At 51.1% G+C, this 23,272-nt stretch overlaps 5 protein-coding genes across 6 annotated transcripts; 2 read left to right on the plus strand and 3 right to left on the minus strand.

Moving 5' to 3' along the window:
• Positions 1–617: 617 nt before the first annotated feature.
• Positions 618–2,171, minus strand: Wdr83os (WD repeat domain 83 opposite strand). Of its 2 annotated transcripts, XM_032887613.1 has the most exons (4): positions 1,873–2,164; positions 1,658–1,763; positions 1,064–1,161; positions 618–991 (listed from the first exon to the last, which is right to left on the minus strand). In XM_032887613.1, the coding sequence occupies exons 1-4, from the start codon at positions 1,920–1,922 to the stop codon at positions 925–927; spliced, it is 321 nt and encodes a 106-aa protein (XP_032743504.1). In that variant the 5' UTR covers positions 1,923–2,164; the 3' UTR covers positions 618–924. The 2 variants fall into 2 exon arrangements, with proteins under 2 accessions (XP_032743504.1, XP_032743503.1); XM_032887612.1 differs by lacking the exon at positions 1,064–1,161 and having other exon boundaries at positions 1,873–2,171.
• Positions 2,172–2,234: 63 nt separating this feature from the next.
• Wdr83 (WD repeat domain 83) lies at positions 2,235–7,694 on the plus strand. Its single transcript, XM_032887614.1, has 9 exons — positions 2,235–2,419; positions 2,498–2,618; positions 2,713–2,818; positions 3,093–3,141; positions 3,224–3,350; positions 6,446–6,513; positions 6,607–6,715; positions 6,800–6,914; positions 7,388–7,694. The coding sequence occupies exons 1-9, from the start codon at positions 2,317–2,319 to the stop codon at positions 7,535–7,537; spliced, it is 948 nt and encodes a 315-aa protein (XP_032743505.1). The 5' UTR covers positions 2,235–2,316; the 3' UTR covers positions 7,538–7,694.
• Positions 7,572–11,706, minus strand: Dhps (deoxyhypusine synthase). Its single transcript, XM_032887611.1, has 9 exons — positions 11,395–11,706; positions 10,829–10,993; positions 10,030–10,151; positions 9,851–9,947; positions 9,683–9,769; positions 9,096–9,201; positions 8,915–9,018; positions 7,871–7,996; positions 7,572–7,795 (listed from the first exon to the last, which is right to left on the minus strand). Exons 1-9 carry the CDS (start codon positions 11,599–11,601, stop codon positions 7,700–7,702), a joined length of 1,110 nt encoding a protein of 369 aa, XP_032743502.1. The 5' UTR covers positions 11,602–11,706; the 3' UTR covers positions 7,572–7,699.
• A 3,684-nt stretch (positions 11,707–15,390) lies between these two features.
• Gng14 (G protein subunit gamma 14) lies at positions 15,391–15,995 on the plus strand. The gene is made up of 2 exons (XM_032887902.1): positions 15,391–15,702; positions 15,791–15,995. The coding sequence occupies exons 1-2, from the start codon at positions 15,610–15,612 to the stop codon at positions 15,914–15,916; spliced, it is 219 nt and encodes a 72-aa protein (XP_032743793.1). The 5' UTR covers positions 15,391–15,609; the 3' UTR covers positions 15,917–15,995.
• A 392-nt stretch (positions 15,996–16,387) lies between these two features.
• Positions 16,388–23,272, minus strand: Fbxw9 (F-box and WD repeat domain containing 9). Its single transcript, XM_032887948.1, has 10 exons — positions 22,706–23,272; positions 20,985–21,124; positions 20,778–20,906; positions 19,006–19,118; positions 18,832–18,923; positions 17,532–17,680; positions 17,333–17,446; positions 17,141–17,230; positions 16,993–17,058; positions 16,388–16,914 (listed from the first exon to the last, which is right to left on the minus strand). Exons 1-10 carry the CDS (start codon positions 23,112–23,114, stop codon positions 16,840–16,842), a joined length of 1,377 nt encoding a protein of 458 aa, XP_032743839.1. The 5' UTR covers positions 23,115–23,272; the 3' UTR covers positions 16,388–16,839.

Raw genomic sequence — 23,272 nt, forward strand, 5'->3', positions numbered from 1 at the left:
AGAAAATGCAGGATCAGAGTTTGGTTTTTAATAAACAGCTGTAATGACAGCTGAGGCAGAGGCAGACTGCATGACGGTTGGCCGTGGCCATGTGGATACACACATAAATAAAACCTAGACAAATATCTCTGTAGAACGCCTGTGTAGCCTGAATAAAGCCCTGACTTTCCAGCGCTTCAAAATAAACACATACATACATACATACATATATACATACTACATACACATACATACTTATACACATGCATACACATACATACACACATATACATACATACATACATACATACATACATACATATACATATATACATACATACATACGTAAAAAACCAAAGCCTAAATCGGTTAGGTTGATCAGGGCCAACAATCACCCAAGTGTAGAAATAATTGTCTTGCTCCTGATGCTTAACCCTAGACATGAGACTTGTGAAATATACACATTAACTCATTTTTTAAAAAGCTTATCCAGGGGCCCCAATACAGGGCAGTCTTTACTGGGCAGAGTACCCTACGAACAAAAGAGAATACAAGACGGGGTTGGGGATTTAGCTCAGTGGTAGAGCACTTGCCTAGGGGGAAAAAAAAGAGAGAGAGAGAGAGAGAATACAAGACAATCAGAGTGGAAATTTTTATATCAATTGGTTTCAATAAGAAAACAAGTGAATCCCTAGAAATGTGAGCAGTGTTTCTCATAACAGTGGCCAGGGGAGGAGTAAAAGGGAAGTCTGCAGGTTTATCCCTTTGTCAAAGCAGAAGCAGAACCCCAAAGAAAGGGCCCACTTCCCTCCATTCAGCTGGGAGCCCAGAGACCACACTCAGACAAGTTTAGGACAGCAGCTGAGGGAGGGTGGAGGCAGCCAAAGGCTAGGCCAGAGAGACGACGGTGGGCCGGAGTCTGGGAACCAAGCCTCCTCGGTGGCATCACCATGGGGGCGTCATGGGCTGAGGATTCTGCAGATAGGACATCACCACCGCGGAGATTGAGAGCCTGAGACGGAAAAGAGCTGTCAGCTCTGGAGAGCATGCATGGGATCCCAGCCCCTTTCCTCAGGATCCTCACATGAAGCTACTCATCATCTGCTTAGTGTCTTCCGAGCTCCGGGAGTTGGCAAAGCTGATAAAGGAGCAGTAGACAGCAACCCAAGCACACCACTTCAGCTGAAGAAAGGCAGGTGAGGAGACTGAGTCAGTGACAAGTATGCCAAAGAGCTCCTACAACCAAGACCCTCAAATATCAGCAGCTCGGACCTTGTCCTCGGATAAGTACCTCAACACCAACCCTTCAGAGCCTACTCCAAGCAGCAGGCTTCTGATGCTGGTGTGTGTGTCCTGCACCTCTCACCCTACCACATCCTCTCAGACTGCTTTAACATTCCCACATGCTTAGGACTGTCTCTGCCTCTTTTCCACAAGTTGTCTTTAAATTGCCTAAGTTAGGCTCCACTCTCAGACCCGCTAGGCTTTGTACATCTCAACAAGTGCAAGCCTAACTTCCCCTATGTTGGGGCCTCACCCTAGCTCCGTCCCCCGCTGACCTCAGCCCCCACTTCCCCACCTCCAGCACAGCCAGAAGACCAGCCTCTTTCCGAACCCGCCCCCAGGCCTCAGTTTCAGGCGGACCAACAGACACTCAGGGAAATTCATCCCCGCCCACCTTAAGCATGAGGCCGCACATGCTAAAGATCATGCCGAGAAGATTCATGTAGTCCGGAGTCGGGTCATCCAAAGCCGGATTGCACTCACTCGGAGGAGGCTTATACCTGCGACATGTTCAAGGATCAGGAGCGATCAAGTCCTACCCGGATCAACTTAGCCTAGACCCACCGCCACAACCAAAGACGCCTTGTCATGACTTGCCGGACTGCTCACCTCAGCACTTTGTTGGGCCTCCGTGGGTCGGACATATTGTTGGTGGACATAGCAAACTGAAGACCACGCCGTCCTTCTTTCACCGCTAGAACAGCTGCTTCCGGCGTGAGAATGAAGGATGGTTTTTAGAGTAACACCAGTAGCCTAGCGTTCCTGTTCCCAATGGCAGTGGCCAGGACTCCTCTTAGCCAGAAAAAGGAGAATGAGAAAAGGCTAGAATAGTTCCTGGAAAGTAGGAAGTATAGAAAAAAAACTGAAAAGAGCTTTCAGTATCCTCAACACGCACTGAAACTTTGAACACGGAAGTGCTAAGCAGGAAATAAATCCTGGGGGACAATAATAAGGTTACACCCGAGCAAGGACTTTTTTTTTTTTAAAGCTTGGAAGGAAGGCGGTCTCTATACAACAGCAGTAAAGCGGGAAGCGGACTAATAAACTTAAAGTATGGCTTTTCCTGAGCCAAAGCCGCGGGCACCGGAGCTGCCGCGAAAACAGTTGAAGACGCTGGACTGCGGACAGGGCGCGGTGCGAGCCGTGCGATTTAATGGTAAGCGACTTCGCCTTCATCCCGGGCATCCCTCCACCTGAGGCCGGCGGTCCTGTAACCCCTGCCTACTGTTCCCAGTGGATGGCAACTACTGCCTGACGTGCGGCAGCGATAAAACCCTAAAGCTGTGGAACCCGCTGCGTGGGACGCTGCTGCGGACGTACAGTGGCCACGGCTACGAAGTGCTCGATGCGGCCGGGTGAGCCGGGTTAGCCGGGTTAGCCAGGCTGGAATAAGGAACACAGAGGCTGGGATCGTGAGTGGATATTGACCTTCTTTTTTCCGTCCTCCAGCTCCTTTGACAACAGCCATCTCTGTTCTGGTGGCGGGGACAAGACGGTGGTGCTATGGGATGTAGCAACTGGGCAGGTCGTGCGCAAATTTCGGGGCCACGCTGGAGTGAGTACAAGCCAGAAGACCCTCATTAATGTGTGCATTGTGGAGAGCCAAATTAGTGCATAAGTGGTACGAAGAAGTTCCTTCCATTACAGTCTTCCCCACGTGCCCAGCTAGTATACCCTGGCAGGCACCAAGCAGTCTTCCTTCCAGTTTCCCCAGAACCTTTCACCTTCCCTACCTCTAACTTGTGCCCTTGCTCTAATATGCAGAGTCTTGTCTTTATCCCAGTCCTCCAAAGCCCCACTCCTCTAAATTGGTAATTCCTGATTCTTAGAAGGTGAACACCGTTCAGTTTAATGAAGAAGCCACAGTCATCCTCTCTGGTGAGTCTGCAGTCTGGACAGCTAAAAACTGGCTGCTGCCCAGAGACCCAACCCTGACCTCACCTTCATGTTGGCCTTACAGGTTCTATCGATTCCAGTGTCCGATGTTGGGACTGCCGATCCAGGAAGCCTGAGCCAGTGCAGACACTAGATGAAGCCAGGGACGGCATATCCAGTGTAAAGGTGTCAGATCATGAGATCTTGGCAGGGTGAGTAGGTCCAAGCCACACTCCTTTGTCCTGGTGCCACTGGAGGTCATAGTGACCATGGTTTGGTTTTTTGAGACCAGGCTTGTGTAATCCAAGGTGGCCTTCAATTCCTAATCGTCTTGCCTCTACCTCCCAAGTGCTGCGAGTATCAGAATGAGCCATGAAGGGCATGGTGGCACATACATGCTTCTAATGCCCACTCAGGAGGCAGAGGCATTTGGATCTGAGTAGTCAGGGCTATGTAGAGAAACCCTGTCTCAAAACAACAATAACACACGCACTCACACACAAATGCTGAATCCCTAGATGTGTTTTTGTTTTTCTGACAGGGACTCACTCTGTCCTGGAACTCACAGTGTAAACCAGGCTGGCCTTGTGGCAGTGTTCCCAGCTCTGCCTCCCTAGTGTTACAGTTATAGGTATACACCTCATAGCTTGGCCCAGCTCAGATAATTAGGCAACACATCATTCTGTTAATCAAAATGAGCACCCCAAAAGTCAAAGACATGAGGGCTGGAGAGATGGCTCAGTGGTTAAAAGCACTGGCTGCTCTTCCAGAGAAATCTAGCTTCAATTCCCAGCGCCCGTGTGATGTCTGTAACTTCAGTTCCAGGGACCTGATACCTTCTTCTGGCCTGTGCAGGTACCAGGCATGCACATGATACACAAACATACATGCAAGCAAAAACACAAATACCCAGAGAAAATTTAAAAATGGTGTAAATGCATCTGTATGGGGGATATGTATGTGGTGGGAGAAGTATCAGAGGTCAGAGGTCTCCCTGGGGCTGGAGTTATTTTTTACTTTTATCTTTTAGTATTGTGTGTGTACATGCATGTGTGTAGAGGTCAGAGGACAGAGTCAGTTCTCTCCTTTACTATGTTGAGGCGAGACAGGATCTCTCCCTGTTTTTGTCGTGCTATGGACTCCAGGCTGACTGGCCCTTGGCTTCCCAAGAGACTCTTCCGTCTCCATCTCCCGTTTCCCCAGAACAAGAGCTAAGACACTGGATCTTGCCAGTTCACCCCGCTATGATGTGGTTTCCAGAGATCAAACTTGGATCAGCAGTCTTGCTTTTTTCCTGCTGAGACTTCCTTCTCCCCAGCCTACAGACATTACTTAATTTCAGCTCAGTGCTATGGGACTTTGCTGTGGTTGACTCCACCCTGTGGCCCAGCTCAGAGCTGCATCAAACACAGTGGCCTCTGTACTTTACTTCTCACCTTCCAGTCCCACTTCCAATGTTACCTTCTTGGACCTTTCTAGATCCTCCTTGGTCAGCGTCAGCTACCTAATGGTCGAAACTGTGTCACCTCTTCCATTGAAGGAGCTGCAGTTTCTAGTCTGTCCTGTCCAGCAGGACAGTCAATAGATGCAACCATGGGGGCTAGAAAGATTGTCCAATGGTGTAGAGAACCCATGTTTGATTCTCAGCACCCACATGGTGGCTCACGACCATCTGTAACTCCAGTTCTACAGAGTTCAACACTCTCTTTTGGCCTCCCCTGGGAACCAGACACACACATGATTCATATACATACATGCAGATAAATAATTCATGTATGAGATTACAACCCAAAAAAATAATAAAAATTTACATAAGTAATCACAAGCATGAGTCAGGCAGGTGTGGTGGCTCGTGCCTTTCATCCCAGCCCTGGGGAGGCCAGGGCAATGGAGTTCTGAGTTCCAGGCTATTCTGGTCTACAGAGTGAGTTCCAGACCAGATAGAACCAAGTAGATGCCCTGTCTCAAAAAATTACTGAGTGCCAACTATGAGAGACGTGGTGACATCTCCCAGCATTGAGAAGGCCAGGACAGGGGGACCAAGAGTTAAAGGCCAGCCTGTCTACGGCTTGGCAGGAGTGGCGCATGCCTTTAACCCTAGCATTCAGGAAGCAGAAGCAGGCAGAGCTCTTGACAAAGTGAGTTCCAGGACAACCAGGACCACACATAGAAACCCTGTCTCAAATAAGCTGAATAAATAAAGCAGAAGTACAACTAATCTAGTCACATTAGGGATACAAGTCCCAGAAGTGAGAGGACTCGCAGCAGAGACAGCAGAAAGGTAGGACTGGTGGCAGTGTAGGCCTGGAGAGAGCAAGCCTGTATGGACTAGAGCCACCTAGTGGCTAGTGGGAGGAAGAGCAAGCACATCCCAAGGAGATGAACCTGCAGGTGCTGCAGAAGGAATGGCCAGCAGGACAGGGTCTGGAGGCCTGCAGGAGACATCTGGACATTTGTTTTTCTGAGAGTGGTGAAAGGCCCTATTTCTTTGAGGGGAAGACTGGCATGAAGTGGCTGTGCTTCCAAACTTCCTGGTGAGCCAAGTGCGGTAGGACACACCTGTAATCCTAGCATATGAGCAAGGTTCAAGGTGAACTCGGTCACAAAGTGAATATGAGACCAGTCGGGCCTCTATGAGATCCTGTCTCAAAAAACGGAGAAAGCTGCTTGGGGAGCACAGGCATTAAGGACTGGGAATTAGAGGCAAAGCCTTCATACATACAAGATAAAATAAGATGGCGGCAGAGACGGGGATGGGGAGTGAGTCGCACTCTGAGAGTACAATTGTTTTGGCGTCTGTAGTAGGCTGGTTTCCGGATTACCAGGATAGCAAATTTTAGGCTGCCCATTCTGCTACATGGTTTTGGTTTGTTTGCTTGCTTGAGATTCTGAGTATGAAACTCAGGGCCTGTGCATGCTAAGAGGCCAGCCTTGTCTACAGAGTGAGTTCCAGATCAGCTAGGGCTATACAGAGAAACCCTGTCTTGAAAAAGACAGGTAATAAAATCTTTATAGAATATATTCCCATGCTATAGTTGGTCAAATGTGCAGATGTAGAACCCAGGAACAGGTAGGGTTGACTACTGTACCAATCAGGAGGTGTAGGATCTAGAAAGCTCTGAGGGGTTGGAAGAAAGGGCATGGCTCTTTGAATGGGACCAAGCTGTCCGCTAAGACTGGGTCACAGAGCAGAAGAGCATCACTGCCTTGCTCACACTTTCCTAGATGGCCAGGAATGTACAGGGACACAGGCTGCCCTGGGTCAAAAGGTTGCAATGCCTTAGGCCGGATCTACCCTTTCTTGCAGCTCTGTGGATGGCCGTGTAAGGCGCTATGACCTAAGGATGGGACAAGTCACCTCGGACTATGTGGGCAGTGAGTATGGCCTTGGAAGAGCAGGACAGTCAAATCGGGTGGTGGGACAGACAAGAGTACCCAGACTCACCTGCCTACCATGCTCTCTCTAAGGCCCCATCACCTGCACCTGCTTCAGCCGGGATGGGCAGTGCACTCTGATATCCAGCCTGGACTCTACTCTGAGGCTTCTAGATAAAGACACAGGGGAGCTGCTGGGCGAGTGAGTCTCCATGGTTGGCCTTTGCCCCTACCCCACTTCTGGGGTGGAACGAGCCCCTCTGATCCTATCCACCCCCACTGCTAGGTATGTGGGCCATAAAAACCAGAAGTACAAGCTGGACTGCTGCCTGAGTGAGCGAGATACACACGTGGTCAGCTGCTCTGAGGATGGCAAAGTGTTCTTCTGGGACCTGGTAGAGGTGAGCCTTCCCCCGTGCTCCTTGCTGAGGGCATCAGCTGTGCTTCTCTCATGCTCGAAAAGAGCATTGGTGACAGGTGTCTTGAGCTGGAACCTCTGGCAGAGGGTGGATGTGTGTCCCACTTTGTAGCCCATGCTGGGCTTGAATTCGTCCTGCCTCAGCCTCCCAAGCTGGATCATGAAGGGTGAATGAGGGGAAAGCCGGAAGGATACTCAAACAAGGGGAACCTCGTATGCTAAAGGACCTGGAGATGGTGGTGACTGGAGTTGGCTCCAGATGGGTCTCAAGGAAGACAAAGCTAGGGCCTCTCTACATCCAAGGCTAGCAGTCTCTAGGCCAAGGTGTGGCTCAGTGGCAGGATTTGGCTAACATTCTTAGCACCACCAAAAGAAGTCAGGGAAAAGATGACTGAGGACTTCAGGCTAGATCTCAAGGAGACTGATAATGATTGTTCCCTGCCATTCATTCCTTAGGGTTCCCTGGCACTGGCCCTGCCTGTGGGTTCTAATGTGGTACAGTCACTGGCTTACCATCCCGCGGACCCCTGCCTATTGACTGCCATGGGAGGCAGCATCCAGTACTGGCGAGAAGAGACCTACGAGGCAGAGGATGGAGCAGGCTGAACTTATGGACCTGACACCAAGGACCCAGACCAACTCAGAAACCCAACAAAAAGGCCATTTATTCTCAAGATGCTGCTGACCATGGAGAGGGCCCAGGGAGGGGCTGGTATGCAAAGCTAATAAATAAAGGTGTGGCAGAAGCCTCCGTCTTTACCCATCTGCTCAGTCCTCATTCTTCTCAGCTCTGAAGGCATCTGCCTTTTGGGCGAATGTCTCAGCCACCAGCAAGGGAAAAACCAGAGATGCATCAGCATAGACCTGCAGAGGACCTGAGTGAGCCACGGGGCCATGGGGCAGCCCCTGGACCCTGCACCCTGGCTGGCCACCATCTACCTTTACTGGCTGTGCATCCATCCGGATCTTGCCCCAGGAGACAGCCTCATCTGGCCGGGCTCCTGAGTCTGAGCCATCAAACTCCTGGGCTGTGTTGATATAAACAGCGTAGTCAGCTCCATTCCGCTGTGGGTAGAAGAAGGTCTGGTCAGAAGTCATAGACAGAGAGACCACCAGAGCCACAGAGGCTGGGTATGATAGAGGAAGGCCTAAAGAGCTTTTAGAAGGGCCCATCAGTACCCGAGGTTCATGGGCAGGTGGTCATGTTTCCAATACAACCACCACCTAGGTACAAGCTGTCCCACCCTAAACCAAATGTACCACTTCTGAGCACCCCATGTGACAAGCCAGTTAAAGCACGGGTGAGAATGGTGTATAGGGGCTGGAGAGATGGCTCAGTGGCTGCCACAAGCCATCTACAGGAGACCAAACCTACCTCTGCTCCCACTATGACACTACTCTGTGCCTCAGATCCATTACCCCACAGCCACCAGAGAGCATCTGCAAATAATGTTCTTCCTGAATCCTGTTCTCATTCAGAGCAAGTTCCTAAACACTCTTTTTGTTCCACAGGCCCAGCTACCTCTGCAGTGTAACCTTTAAGCTGCCTTCACCACTTGAGGTGAAGATGTCTCAGGGCCTTTACCCTGGATGTTCCCTCACTGAGAATGTTCTTCCCATACATAACCTTAAGGCTTGTGGATAGCACATCGATCTCTGCTCAAACTTACAATTCCAGAAGCCTGTCCCCAACACTCCCTTCAGTAAACGGCTTTCCTTTCACGTTACAGCATTTCACGTTGGCCCTGAACTATGAACAAGCCTTCCTCCTGCCTCAGTCTCCCAAGCAGTCACCTTGCCTGACTGACATTACTTAGTCCTCACATGCACGTCACTTATGGCTGTCTGTCCTGCCTCATGCCAACATAACTCCAAAGAGGACAGGGACTCTGGCCCATCGAGTGCACTGCTGTAGTGCACGTCTAATACCACCATCTCTCAGAGCAGAGGGTAGGGATGGCTGCCAAGAGCCACTCCACTCACCATGAGGTTAGCATTGGCGATGTGGTGCTTGACCACGCCTCCACCCAGGATGATCATCCCAGTGCGCTTGGCGAAAATGGCCTGCATGTTGATGAGCCGCAGGTCTGGGAGAGAGGGCAGAGGTCAGGCCTTGAACTCGGTGGGCTTTTCTCACCCTTCTCCCAGGGCCTTGGCACCTCACCTTCAACGATGTCCAGGACTAAGCCTGGGTTTTTATAGGAATGGAAAAAGATCATGTCACCCAGTGAGCCGTCTGTGAGTGCAGGACTCAGCACAGGTATGTGGTTCTGGTGGAGACAGGACCAGTTAGCAGCTACACCTCATACCCCAGCAAAACTGATGCCCAACCCAGTGGCATCCCTCCCGACCTGAGTAGGCTGCTTGATTTCTCTAGTGGACATGACCCTCTGCTTTGCATGTGGATGCAGACGTGAGGAAAAACCACACATGGCTTGAAGAAGGTGCTGCCACAGTGAGCAGTGTCTTATTGTCCAGACTCTTGAGCTGCACTGTCCCTGGGTGCACGGGACCCTGGGTCAGGCCCCACCGACTTCTAAAGCACTACACCGAGTCCCAGGAGTGTAGGGGCATAGCTAGGAGAACCCTGCAGTCAAGTGACGCCTAGACCCTCTGTTCGACATTCCTCGTCTAACTTTGGGAAGACCAAGAATGATTACCGAGACTTTTAGGTGGCTACAAAGTCAAACAAGTCATTGCAAGTCAAAGCCTAAGTACTGTCCCCAAGAATACTGTCCCCACCCAACCCACCTTATGGGCCCAATAATACACAGACTCTGGGTTGTTGATCTCCTTCCCAAGCCGGGAGATCATCTTGGAAGGTGTCCACTTCACACCCTAACAAGGGGGAGAATATCAGTATTAGCCCATGTCTTCTGACTCAACTATGCAGGTCCGCCTGAGCCCTTCCAGCCCTACCTCTGTATTCTGCTCCTGCACCATCTGGTCCAGGATGGGCATGAGCCAGTCCTCAAACTTGCAATAATTGTCATTTGGCACCAGCAGGTTCCCGATCCTAGAAATGGGATCCATGAGGGCATCAGACACTGGGACCCTCAACGCGGCTTCCCTGCTCCCACCACTACTCAGAGCCTCACCTGTTGATCCCATTCTCCCGGAGCTCCTTCCCCCTGAGGCTGAACTCGCCCAGATATGTGGGTGCCAGGCACTTGATGAGATCTTCTTCCACCCCTCCAGCAGTGGTCACCAGTACATCCACCTGTGGTCACCGGCAACAACACAGACCCTTCTTCAAAGTAGTGCCCCTAACATTGGCCTGAGCTCATCCAGACCCAAAGCATGAGCTCTACGACAAAACCAACTCATGCCCAGTCCTCTGCCTAAAGCAGACCCCACAGCCAGAAAACGTGGCACACTCTTATGATCCCAGCACTCAGAAAGGAGGCTGAGGTCTAAGAACTGCCAGTATGGGTCTAGAGAGATGGCTCAACAGTTAAGAGCATTGACTGCTCTTCCAGAGGTCCTGAGTTCAATCCCAGCAACCACATGGTGGCTCACGACCATCTGTAATGGGATCTGATGCCCTCTTCTGGTGTGCATGAAGACAGTTACAGTGTGCTCATATACAAAGAAAGAAAGAAAGAAAGAAAGAAAGAAAGAAAGAAAGATAGAAAGAAACTGCCAGTATGTCTAAAAGCAATACTCCATTTCCTCACACCCTTTAAGATTTATTTTATGTATGTGAATACACTGTCCCTCTCTTCAGACACACAGAAGACCCCATTACAGATGGATGTGAGTCACCAGGTGGTTGCTGGAAACCAAACCCAAATCTTTCACAGAACAGCAAATACTCTTAATCTCTGAGCCACTTCATGTCTCTTAAATGTCTACTGGCCCAGAGAGGCTGGGGCCACTGATCTAACGTGGACCCACCATATTGTGCTGCACGAGGTAGCGAATGGTCTCCCGGATGCCAGAACTGATGAGGTTGGACGTATAGCCCAAGAAAATGGTGCAGCCTGTGAGTGGGCGGCGGCTCTGAGTCAGGTCTTCGTGATGATCTTCATCTACTGCCAGTGGTTCCAGCTTCTTCTCAATCTGGGCATAGGGGCACAGTAAAGTTGCACTAAAACTCCAAACCTCAGTGGAGGAACCCCACACGAATTGGATTCCAGACGTTGATTGCACTCAGGGACACTACTACAAAACCAAAGCACAACCCCTGTGCAGACCCTAACCCTCCCATTCCAGGTCCTGGTCTGTCACTTGGGGTTTGTTCCCTTTTAAGAACAACACAGTGTCTTCTCTTCAAGACTCCTTCCATTGGGAAAAGCGAATCCAGGGCTCTCCCAGCGTTAAGCTCCTCCTACAAGCCCGTTTTGATTTTAACCCCAAGCTCCTCCCATCGCGGAACACTAGTTAACCAGGACTCCGCCTCTCCCGGGCACTCACGCAAACGGAGCGGCCCCGCCTCCCACCCGGGTCGCCCGGCGCCTCACCATGGCGTTGACTTGCTGCACCGCGCGCCCGAAGTTGGTGGCCTGGAAGCCGGTGGTACCGTAGGCTTCCAGAAGCGCGTGGTAATCTACGCCGCGGTTGAAGTCGTAACCTTGGACCTGGGCGCTCTCGGGCGGCAACGCCGAGCTGTGCTTGAGCACAGCGGCCAGCGCGGAGGAGGGCGCCGCCCCCGGCGGGGTCCCCTCCATGCGCTCTCGGCCGTTCTCTGGTCACAGCAGCCTCGGTGCCCTGGAACCCGCCAAATCCTTCAGCTGGGTCCGCCGGAGCCCAGGAAATGCGACTCGGGGGCGGGGGAGGGGTACCGGAAGCTACTTGAGTCACATGGCCCTGGCAGCGCCTGCGGTCCTGGTAGCAGCCATTTTATTCCCGTGTTCCGTACATGTGGTCCAGGAGCTGTTTGTTATTCCTTGTAGGCAGATTCAGCTTCAAGTAGATAAAAGTGCCTGATTTGCAAACTGTCCGTCCAAATATTCTTGTCCCCCATGAGCGAGGTGATTGTTTCTAGGACGGAGCCCTTGGACAAGTTAGTTGCAGACTTTTGTCAAATGGAAGTGTTTTCTTTCGGTGCTTCCTCGAGTCGCTACAAACTTCCCCCTCCAACCATAGTTCAATTTTCACTGGATCATAGGCCTCTGGGGAGACAGGGATGACCGCCATCTTTTTGCCGAAAGAAGTTTGTTGAGAATCTTTTCTCATGCATCCCCTTTAATGATACACTGAACCTAGGACAGGGGCACCCTCATTCTACAGTTTGTGTAATCTACACTAGAAATAGTGCTCTCTGCTGGGCGCTGCGATTTAGCAATGGACTCTGCCCTCCTGATGACTATAGTCTGATGAACAGGAAAATGTTAGGTGGTTAAACCAGCAATCAGGAGGTGGAGGCAAAAGAATCTCGAGTTCCAGGCCAGCCTGAACTATAGAAAGCAAGACCCTTTCTCAACAAAAGGGTCGGGCATGGCTAGGGAAATAGCTGTCCGTACAGTCCTTGCTTTGCAAAAAAGCAAGAGTGTGGATTGAATATGTGTGTTTAATTGCCAGAACTCAAGAGGGGTAGGGGGTTGGCAATACCAGTAATAGCTCTGGGTAAGCAGAGACCAGTAGATCCTTGGGGATGGGACCTGAAGAATGGCTCAGTAGCCAAAGGCCCATGATAGTGAAAGGAAAATTATACGAATTTAAGGTTTAAAAATATAAAATTAAAAGAGTAAGCCCCAAAAGCCACAAACTCAGGGCTAAGCCCTGCCGCCAGGAATAGCAGGCCATAAAGATAAAGAAAAGGAATACAAAAACCAGCTCAGGCTATCGAAGACTGACCCATAAACCATCCAAAGACATCCCCCCAGCTTACTCAGAGTCATACTTTAACCAGATGTCCTCCAGACCCTGATAAGCCCCTACTTGTGCTTTCTAGCCATTGTGTCCTACAGAGAGCACTCCAGGAAACTGGCGGCCCAAGCCTAACCAGAGGTGTTTCAAATACAAATGCTTCATCAATTTTGTCAAACTTTTAAAAATAATGAGGACCTAAAGACCCAACCGTTCTCCTGATTTAGTAGCTCTGTTCCAGGAACCAGGGGGCCATAAAACCTTTTGGCGTCCCTTTATCTCCTGGAGCCATAAAACAATCCTGTAACTTGCGTGTGTTCCCCCTTTGACATCCCCCCCATCCCCTGGGGCTCACAGCCTCTGCCTTTAAATACTCTTTCTCCCAGCCTCTCGGGCCGACACCTCTGTCCCCTGCGTGGGATATGTGTCGGCCCAGAGATCTCTGTAATAGGTCTCCGTAATAAACCTCGCCTTTGCTTATTACATCCAAAATGGTCTCTCTGTGTCTGGGGTCCTCGATTTCCCAAGACTTGAGTAAGGGTCTCTCTGTGTGGGATCTTTCAATAGAAGAGTCTGGACCTGTTTACATTATTGTCTGACCTCCACAAGCATGCCATGCGTGCACAAGCTCATACACACAGGTTTAGGGACCAGGTGAATGAGAGTGACATCTGAGGTTGTCCTCTGGCCTAGAAAACACACACACTCTGTTAAGTGTGAAGGTGGGTTGGAGGAATTGGTAACCAGAACTGAGGGAAAAGGTGACTGGAGAAAACTGCCAAACACATGATGTTTTGACTGAGGCCAGAAGACCCAGAAAATTCCTGTTATAAAAATATCAGAGACACTATTTCCCCAAAGATGCACAGATAAAGGTCTCCCCTTCGTTTAACCTCCTCTATAGGCTAGCAGTGCCCAAATGCCACATCTGGCTGCGGGGAGATCTGCAATGGGTGGTATGCAGGAGGGCAAAAGGACTTGAATCCCAAGTGAGAGTCTGATGACACCTACTGCTGTAGGGAACAGGTTCCGTGAAGGTAGCCACACTGCACTGAGTCAGAGAGTGATGGCCGTTATGCTCAGATAAACCTCAGTCACCATGATTTACAAGCAGAGGAAAGAGCAGCTGGGGACCCAGTAAGAAGTTGACCTCTAGGCCGGTAAGACCATGGCTCAGTGGGTAAAGCCCTGCTCAGGAGGCCTGGACACCTGAGTTCAATCTCCAAGACTGACCTGGTAGAACAGGTTTCCAGAAAGATGACCTCTGACCCAATTCACATGCAACTCCCCTCCCCTCAACGCACATAAATTTTTTTCAGACAGTGTCACCATGTAACTGACTGGCCTCAACCCACCGAGAAAGATCAACCTGCCTCTGTCTCCTGAGGGCTGGGATAATGAATGCAATTTTAAAATACAAATTTAAAAGAGGTTGCTGAAGCACTAGTCTTTAGAGAAATCAACACCAGCACCTTGACCTCATATTTCCAACCAACAATTCCTGGGGTTTCTACAATTCAGTCTGTGGCTTTTTCTTGTAGCAGCTCAGCCAGGCTAATACACTGTTGGATGAACAGATGAACACAACAGTGTCAGGACAATCCTCGGGGGACAGCGGGAAGGATGATAAGCAGGCTGGGTGTGATGGGAGTACCCAGGCTGACTACTCGACGGGAAGAGTCAAGAGTGCCATGTGAGCCTAGGAGTCAAGGACCAGCCTAAATGATGCAGCCCCTGTCTGAGGAACGGTGGTGCTGATCATATAAATAGCAGGAAATTTCAAGAGGAAGTCTGGCAGTAGCGCCCTGTGGACTGTGCACAGGATGGATTTACTGCAAGAGGCTTCAAAACAGGAGACATTTCCTTGGCAGGGTCCTTCTGTGACCCAGGCTGCTCTCTAAATCCTGGCTCCCGGTAAACAATCTTTGCAGTTCAGCTTGGAATCTACATAATGCCAACCACTCCACCTCCCACCCCAGACTGTTTGTTGTTTTTGTCGATGTTGTGCCTTGCTTTTGTAGCCTAAGCCATCCTCGACAGTGACAGGACCACAGGTGGACACTACCATATCCAAAACAGCCAGGAAAGAAGCAGGCATAGAAACACTGGCGACAGACACATAGGGTACTGCACAGGTTCAGACCAGTGGGACAGGGTTGGAGAGAAAGGCAGGAGGCATGGACAGTGAGAGCAGGAACGGCCTAAGAAGCCCACTTAAAGGTTGCCGTGATGGTACATGAAGCAGATATGACAGTGCCTGAGATGGATGCCCAAGCTGGGATGCAGGTGTGGGAGTGAACGTGGTAAGATGTAGGACACACAGGAGCGTCTCGAGCATGATGGCAAGGTCAGCGTGGGCTATGAGGCCATCTTAAAACTCCATTACAATTGTAAAATGGAGTGGAGGAATTATTAAAGACACTTTGGAGTTCAGGGAAGAGCTGAGCCAGGGTACAGATAGCCTTAGGGGGTGGAAGAAGCAGGGAGGAAGGTCTGCTGGGGACAGTCCACAGATATCCAGCAAGTCAGAGTCCCACATCCCTCAGGCATGCAGCCAAGTCCCCCAGGGGAGCCAAGAAACATGTGACACCAAAGCAGCCACTGGACCTCCTGGGGAACAGACCCCTTCTGTCACAGCAGCTGCCACTGTTGTTGTTACTGGTGACATTTCCCTGGGTCCTGGCTTCAAAGTCCCTGCAGGGACTGGGAAGGGGGGTGAAGAAGCCAGGTCAGTGTTGGGGAGAGAGCCAGAGTAGGGTAGATAAGGCTGGAGCAGGCAGCCGAGTGTTCAGAGTCTTCAGGGACCTAGAAGGAGCTGCAGAAGCTTGGAGTCTCAGGCTTGCACGGCCCTGCTCACCTTCTCCCAGATGGCCAGCAAGGTGGCCATCGGCAGTGACATCGGACAGGCCCGCCGGGCAGTGGAGCAACTGCGGATGGAAGCAGGCATCACCCGCATAAAGGTAAGGATCGGGACAAGCCTGGGCGTGGGCAGAGCTGTGCAGGGAGCAGGGGGATACCCAAATGTGGCTGACTCGATGGGGTTTGCAGGTATCCAAGGCAGCCACAGATCTGCTGCAGTTCTGCACGGAGCAGGCCAAGAGTGACCCCTTCCTTGTGGGCATCCCAGCTGCCACCAACCCTTTCAAGGAAAAGAAACCCTGTGCTATCCTCTGAACCCACGATAATGCTACTGCCCCTAAGGCCTCGGATACCACAGGAAAGTCCTCAATAAAAATGACAGCTCCTGTGTTGCAATTCGTGTGTGCTGAATGGAAGGGTTAGGGGCACCACAGGTCTCTGGGACCAGTGCCCACCTGTCATTTCTCCTCCTATGCCCATTTCCAGTCACAGCTGCACATATCTGTGCACCTAGGGCCCTGCATGAAGAGACCTGCACTATGGCCGCCTGCCACATACCTACAGGGTGGTTGGAACATATGTCTGCTCTCTCCATAAAAACTTACACTGGGGATTTGAGTCAGAGTTTACATGCCACACAGCCCACCAACACCTCACTAAGTACATCTGACCCAGGTGTCCATGGTGCTTGAATGCATGCATACACAGGACAGCAGGCACCTCAGCCCCTCCTACCCACTCAGACCCAAACAGGCAAACACCGGTCACAGGAAGCTCACACTCCAGTTTCCAACAATTGCACAGTAGATTTATTTCTCTTCATTCCTGTGAGAGAGACATCCAAATCCTAACAAAACAGGTCATTCAGGCATGGTGGCATACCTGTAACCCCAACACTTGGAAGATTCAGGCAGGAGGATCAGGCATTCAAGGCCTGCCTCAAACACAGTGAATATGAGGCCAGCCTGGGTTACATGAGACCCTGTCTCAACAACACAAAATAAAACAAAACAAAACCCAAGAGTGGAAGGTAGGGAACAGCCCCCTTGGTCGCTAAAACTAGAAATGTCAACCCGCAGGCACAGGTGTGGGCCCAGCCCTAGGGCTTCCTGGGTCCCAAGTCTGTGGAGCTGGGCAGAAGCAGCACCAATAGCAGGAAGTTCCTCCGGAGCAGAGGCCTGGGGCAGCCTCAGCAGGCAGTGTAGACCAACATCCACCACAGCCATGTCCAGCCAGCTTCAGGCCAGCAGCCTCCAGACCTCCAATGACAGGCCACCAGAGGCAGCCACCACTATGTTGCCCTCAGCACAGATCTGTGGAACAGTGACAGTGGAATTAGGGCCTGCCTGGGATCTTGGTAGGCCAGCAGGCTATACGAGGCAGGACCTTACCCCATTTAACACGTTGTGGTGCCTTCGGGTACAGATGGTCTTAGGTGGATCTGTGGGCACATGAACCTAACAGGGACAAGTGGCAGAAGTCAGGGTATGTGCCCTGGCCAATTGGGGTGAAGGGGGTCTGCTGGGCCAGTGTTCTCACCCGAATAGTCTTGTCAGTAGATGTTGTGTACAGAGTCCCCAGCGAGTGTTTGATCCCTGTGATCTGAGACTGGTGACCCACATCAAAGGTCTAGGAGAGAAAGGATGGGTGACACTAAGGTGGAGTTCCCTGTGGTTAACCCTCCACACCCCAGGAGTCAAAGGGGAAACAGAAACAGGGGTCCTAGCAGACCCGAACAAGCTGGAAGCAGCCATCTTGGTTGGCGAAGACGTGCAGCAGGCCCTGGTTGTCACCTGCCCAGAGCTGGGGCTCCTGGTAAGACATGCAGAGCAGATAGGAGTCCAGCTGTAGGAAGGACAAGACATAAAGCAGGTCAGAATTGGAGGCTGGGCTGCACTCCTCCTCGGAGCCACAGGGAAGGGTCACCCACCTGGAGCCGCTGCAGGACGCTATTGGCTCGACGATCAAATACCACAAGACTGTGGTCCTCACTGCCTGAGATGATATGTCTGTCATCCGCCAGCACTGCTAGCACAGCACTTGAGTGCAGCCTCCGGCTCTTCACCAGGGTCAGGCCAGCTGGAAATGTGGTGATGGACCAGGGAAGATGGAAGACATCAGCGCTCTCCAGAGACTCTAGGCCCACCCGAGGATCTGGGCCACCATCTCCCAGGAAAAACCTTCCACCCATTCAGCCTCTCACCTGGCAGCTGACCACTCCCCTCATACCCCACCTGAATCTAGGTCCTACAGGCTTTTGTCCTTTCCTGCCCACTGACTCCATGCCACCCACACCCCCCCAACCTCACCAGCTTCTCCCAAAACAGAGTCAAGTACATTCTGCCCAAGCCCCAAGCCTAAGTCCAGTTCAGGGTCCCTTAGTTTTATGGAGTTAAATGACTCATTTAAAGCTGGGTTGGGGATACAGCTCAGCAGGTAAGCAATAGCCTAGCAAGCACAAGGCCTTGGCCTCCATCCCGGGATGGGGGAAGGGGAAAGGATTAATCATCAGCCAGACCTCATGGTGCAGGCCGGTGATTCCATCTACTAGGAGTCCGGCAGCTGAAACAGGAGGATTAATAGGTGGAGGCCAGTCTAATATATAGAGTAAGTTTGAGGCTACCCTGAGCAACACAGTGAGAACCCTGTCTCAAAATGAAAACAGTCAAAAGGGAATACAGTTCAGGGACAAAGCCCTTGTCCAGTGTAAGGCAGGCATGAGGTTCAATCCCCAGAACAAGAAAGTCACCCAAACACAGGAAAGACGTGCAGTGCAACAGGCTTATGTTACCTACCAATGGTTTTTCTCTTCTCAAATGACTCAAGGTTGTTTTGTTTTTGAGTCTTTGCTACTTCTCTTTACTTTATGTGTCTGGGTGTTTTCCCTATACATGTCTGTGCATGGCGTGCATGCAGTGCCAATGGAGGCCAGAAGGTAATGGACCCTCTTAAACTGAAGTTACAGATGGTTGTGAGCTACCATATGGGTGCTTCCCAAGCCAACCCAGGTTCTCTGGAAGAGTAGCCAGTGCTCTTAATTGCTGAGCCATCTCTTTAGCCCCTGCGCCCTACCCCCATGTTCTTTTCTGTTGTGTTTGTTTCCTTTCTTTTGTTTTTTTGTGACGGATCTCACTGTGTAGTTGGCCTAGAATTTACTATGTAGACCCGCTGATCTTGAACTCCGAGATCTGCTTCTCTTTTCCTTCTAAGTCCTGGGATTAAAGGCTCACCTCTGGGATCATAGATGGTCACCTTCTTGTCATAGGTACCAGTCACCAGGATATCAGGTTGGTAGGAAAGGCACAGCACTGCCGCCTTGCCCCTGGGGACACAGCACACAAGGCTGGGGTGATGGCTGGGCTGGGCTCTACCCACCCAGGCCCCCTGCCCGGGCCCCCTCACACTTGATCTCTCCAAACTGCTGCCCGTCGGCCGCCATGTCCCACAGCTTCACAGTGCTGTCCCAAGAGCCGGAGCACACACGGTGGTCCTGTGCTGCTAGCGACCATACCCAGCCCTGTGGGAGCAGGTACAACAGTCACATAAGACTCTTCAACAGCTATGGCTCTCACCTTCCCAAAGCCCAAGAGAAGAAGCCTGGATCTTCCTGCTTTTGCAGAGAAGGATCCACTAGATGAACAGATTTACTCAAAGCCAAACAGCCTTTCCTCCCTCGTGCCCACTTCCCCAGGCACTGCTGTAGCACACGTAACTCCCACACTATGTAATCCTCTCTGCCCACCAATAACAAACACAAGGCCAGAAGAGGAGGCAAACAACTACAGCATCAGAGCAGAGAGAGCATCAGCCTCAAAGAGCAAGAACCAAACCACGCTACCGAGGACGGCCAGGGTGCAGCTCAGTGACAGGGCTCACAACTAATACCACTCTGCGGGGTTAGGGGTCGAGTCTGCAAGCCTGTCACAGCTTGGGTACAAGAACACACATCTCCAATAGTATCTAGAGGGGCCTCTCGGTCTCTCTTAGTGCCCCCAGCCCCTCTCTTTTTGCTAGGCTAGAACCCAAAGCCTCAACAGATTCTAGTTAAGTCCACTATCGCTGAGCCGTCCTCACTAGCTTGGTTTTGTTCTTTTTGCTCTTTAAAATAGTCTGACGCTGTAGTCCAGGTTGGTCCTCATGTAGCTCACGCTAGCTCCAACCTCAGAGCAATCCTCGACCGTTAGCCTCCTGAGAGTGCTAGTATCGTAGGCATACGTCGTCAAGGTTTAGTCAAGGTCTTCAAAGGTTCACACTAATGGAAGTTGGAAGCCTCAAACAACTGGATTAAGAAAGTAGCCTCCACACTGGAGAGACGGCTCAACAGTTAAGAGCACTGGTTGAGCTTTCAGAGGACCCAGGTTTGATTCCCCGCACCTACATGGTGGCTCACAACCACCTGTAACTCTAGTTCCAAGGGATCTGATTCACCGTCCTGGCCTCCGTGGCACCAGATATACATGTTGTGCAGGTCACAAACATACACACAGCTAAAACACTCCACACATAAAATTTTAACTTAAAAAAAAATGTGCAGCTTCCCCTCTAAAACCTAACTAATCACATGCCCTCCATTTTTACAAAAAATAAGGGGGGGGGGGCACACACACAAAAAGACCAACAGTTCCCACCTTATCAGTTACTGTGTGTAGCGAGTTGACATCTGGGCAACACATTCCCTGCCAAGCCCTTTGAGGAGGCACTGTGATGTATGCTCTTTGATAAATGATACAATTTGGGCCCAGAGACTGAGCTCCCCCACTCAGTAGACATTTGAACTCAGTGCTCGGTCTGTTGGTCATCGGCACAGATCACCTTGATGAGGGATAGAGCTACCTACCCTTCATCAGCCGTTTCTCATGGAAGCCTTCACACTGTCACACTGAGGGCTAGCTGATCCCCGGTGACAGCTTTAGAACAACTGCTACCTATTTGCACGTGGCCTCTTGAGGTAAGCCTGACAACCTATTGAGCAACTATTGTGTGCCAACAACCTAAATTATAGCATAGGCATATTAATACTTAGTCTATCTTCATCTTCATCTAACTACCCACTGGAGGGAGAGTCAAGTCTATGCAAGCTGACCAAACCTGATCAAAATCTGATCCAATCTGATCAAAACCCAATCCCTGCTGCAGCACCCTCCCAGCCTGTTTTATGCCCCCCAAGATTGCTCACCTTGTGTGTGCTATTGCCCTGGGTGCCCAAGGCCTTCACCAGAACTCGGCTGGGCTCCTTCCCTAGATGTCGCAAGTCCCACAGGTTGACATTTCGATCCCGGGAGCCTGACAAACACAGTGTCCCACCCTGGAAGGAGAGCCTGGAGTTATCGTTGAGGTTCCTCACCTCTTGCCCTTCTTGACCTCCCACCTCAGCTCCCCTCACCTGGAGTAGCAACACTGCATCAATGGAAGCAAAGTGGCCATCAGCCAAGCAGAAGTATTCGGTCCGCTGTCCGTCCTCTGCCCAGCGGGCCAGGTGCTGCTCCAGCTCAATGCAGGCAGCCGGCCAGTCAAAGTTCTCCTCTAGGGAGTACCATGAGCAGAATATTCAGTGGGCATCACCCGATAAGAGTCCAGCCCTGGCTGCCAGGGAGCCCAACCTTCACCAGACCTAGATAGAATGCTGCCTGGATCCCATCCCCTACCCCGAACAGGCACAGACTCTGGCTTTGCCTCAGGCTACCTGACCACCCATTTCCCATGCAGAACTAGGAATACTTACCCCAACTCTAAGAAACCTAGAATAACATTTTTCCAGGCTTCATTCTCAAATCCTAGCCCAGGTGACAACAAACTCACTCTCAATTCTCTCCAGGGGCCTCAAGACTAACCAACTCTTCTGGTCTTAACCACCTGACCCAGATCCAGGGACACAATGGTTAAAACCAGGAAGCCACATCAAGACACAGAAGCCGGGGTTGGGGATTTAGCTCAGTGGTAGCGCTTGCCTAGCAAGCACAAGGCCCTGGGTTCGGGTCCCCAGCTCCGGGAAAAAAAAAAAAAAAAAAAGACACAGAAGCCAAGGGGTGGGAAGTATGGCTTGGCAGTAGAGAACTTACCCAAGAAGTACAGGACCCTGGCTTCTAACCCTAGTAGCTCTCACTCCCTTCTAAGTCAGAATCTAAACCCCAGGTCAGCCATTCAATGGTTTGGATGAGGTCCGAGCATCTGTTTTATCAAAGCTGTTTGTAAATCTGACTATGGGTTGGAGGTCAACTCCCTAATCCAGAAGTCTGCAGAATCAAACTCTTCCAGATTAGAGGAATCAAAAGCCTAAGAACATAGTTATACCAGAGTCGACGACATGTCAAAGTCGTGCTGAGGATGGAACACGTTGTAAAGCATTTACCTAGCATACCCAAAGCCCTAAGTTCCGTCCATACAACCCTTAAAAACAACAACAAAAACTCAAAATCATCCATTTCAAGTTGTCTTTTCCTCCAGAAACCAATGAACTCAAGGCCAGAAGAAATAACACACCAGCTCTGCAAAGATGACAAGGCTAGCCCAATACTTGTAAGGCTAAGGAAGGAGGATCAGGAGTACAAGGCTAGCCTGAGCTACATGAGAACCTGTCCCAAAATAAAATAATAGAAAAGGTGACAGGCTAGACCCAGTACTGAAAGATTGCAGGTATTAACGGTCCCAGTTCCTAAACCCCGAGGTTAGTTCAAGTTCTAGAAATTCAGAAACTCTTCTTCACTGATCCAGGACCAACACTCCAGGGGTCAAGGGCTTTGTTATGCTAGTTGCTGCTTGTGCCTCAAACTGTTTCTAAAGCCTGGAAATTCTTTGGATTTATTCTGACTCCAAGACAATCCAAGAAGTCCGAGAGTTATTCCCATCAGGGCTAGGACCTTAGTATTAACAAAGCGCAAGCCCGGGAAATCTTTGACTTTTACGTTGAGAAATCCCAGGTCCAGAGCACTTCCTGAGGAAACCAAGTAAATGCCTTGTGGTCGATAAGAGTTAGGCAGCACCCCAAAATTCCTGTCTCCAGGCAGAGTTGGGACAACCTTGAAGTCCACCCACAGGCCACGTAGCTCTTTCTCCCACCCCAAGCCTGACCTGGGCAGGAGATCCTGTTCCCAGGGATGTGCGTACCTTCTACCACTGGGTAGGGTGAGCGTACGCGGCGCTGAGCGCGTAGCCTCCAGGTGACTCGATCACGCACGAGGTTGTGCAGCGCTTGGCACACGCACGGCAGGACATGAAGCACGACCCGCGCATCCAGGTAGGCACAGATCTCCAGCAGCAGCTCCGGGGGAAGGCTGAGGAGGCCCGGCAGGCTCACTGCCGGTACTTTGGAGGCATCCTTTCGCTCTGGCACGCCCAGGGACGCGGAGAACATGGACTGCAGTGACGAGCGCCGCGGGGTCATGCCAGGTTTGGGCGGGGTGAGCACGCGTGCTACATAGGCCTCAGCTTGAGCATCAGGGTCCGGCTCTGGCTCGGGGTCCGACTCGTCCTCACAAGAGCGAGGATTCCCACACTGCCCTGAGGGAAGCTCCATGGCGCCGGGGTAGGCGCGGCTGTCTCAGGTTTGGCCAGGGCCGCGTCTTGTTTCCTAGGCAGCGCGAGATCACTTCCGGCGCAGGTTAGATGACGTCAGAAACCACCCGCCAGATTACTCGCTTGGAAATTAGATGTCCAACACCGTGCTGGACCTCT

Source organism: Rattus rattus, chromosome 17, assembly GCF_011064425.1.
Source record: "Rattus rattus isolate New Zealand chromosome 17, Rrattus_CSIRO_v1, whole genome shotgun sequence".
In the NCBI taxonomy this organism is placed as follows: domain Eukaryota; kingdom Metazoa; phylum Chordata; class Mammalia; order Rodentia; family Muridae; genus Rattus; species Rattus rattus.

What these genes read in the sequence shown, in the direction of transcription:
- Wdr83os (XM_032887612.1), bottom strand. Translation starts at nt 1,922, where the DNA reads ATGTCCACCAACAATATGTCCGACCCACGGAGGCCCAACAAAGTGCTG. An exon ending in AGGCCCAACAAAGTGCTGAG is followed by an intron (nt 1,764 to 1,872) that starts GTGAGCAGTCCG and finishes AACATGTCGCAG; the next exon opens with GTATAAGCCTCCTCCGAGTG. An exon ending in TGTGCGGCCTCATGCTTAAG is followed by an intron (nt 992 to 1,657) that starts GTGGGCGGGGAT and finishes TTTCCGTCTCAG; the next exon opens with GCTCTCAATCTCCGCGGTGG.
- Wdr83 (XM_032887614.1), top strand. Translation starts at nt 2,317, where the DNA reads ATGGCTTTTCCTGAGCCAAAGCCGCGGGCACCGGAGCTGCCGCGAAAA. An exon ending in AGCCACAGTCATCCTCTCTG is followed by an intron (nt 3,142 to 3,223) that starts GTGAGTCTGCAG and finishes TTGGCCTTACAG; the next exon opens with GTTCTATCGATTCCAGTGTC. An exon ending in GATCATGAGATCTTGGCAGG is followed by an intron (nt 3,351 to 6,445) that starts GTGAGTAGGTCC and finishes CCTTTCTTGCAG; the next exon opens with CTCTGTGGATGGCCGTGTAA.
- Dhps (XM_032887611.1), bottom strand. Translation starts at nt 11,601, where the DNA reads ATGGAGGGGACCCCGCCGGGGGCGGCGCCCTCCTCCGCGCTGGCCGCT. An exon ending in TGCAGGAGCAGAATACAGAG is followed by an intron (nt 9,770 to 9,850) that starts GTAGGGCTGGAA and finishes CCCCCTTGTTAG; the next exon opens with GGTGTGAAGTGGACACCTTC. An exon ending in TCGCCAATGCTAACCTCATG is followed by an intron (nt 7,997 to 8,914) that starts GTGAGTGGAGTG and finishes TTCTACCCACAG; the next exon opens with CGGAATGGAGCTGACTACGC.
- Gng14 (XM_032887902.1), top strand. Translation starts at nt 15,610, where the DNA reads ATGGCCAGCAAGGTGGCCATCGGCAGTGACATCGGACAGGCCCGCCGG. An exon ending in CAGGCATCACCCGCATAAAG is followed by an intron (nt 15,703 to 15,790) that starts GTAAGGATCGGG and finishes TGGGGTTTGCAG; the next exon opens with GTATCCAAGGCAGCCACAGA.
- Fbxw9 (XM_032887948.1), bottom strand. Translation starts at nt 23,114, where the DNA reads ATGGAGCTTCCCTCAGGGCAGTGTGGGAATCCTCGCTCTTGTGAGGAC. An exon ending in GCGTCCTGCAGCGGCTCCAG is followed by an intron (nt 17,447 to 17,531) that starts GTGGGTGACCCT and finishes TCCTTCCTACAG; the next exon opens with CTGGACTCCTATCTGCTCTG. An exon ending in GCTGCTTCCAGCTTGTTCGG is followed by an intron (nt 17,231 to 17,332) that starts GTCTGCTAGGAC and finishes TTTCTCTCCTAG; the next exon opens with ACCTTTGATGTGGGTCACCA.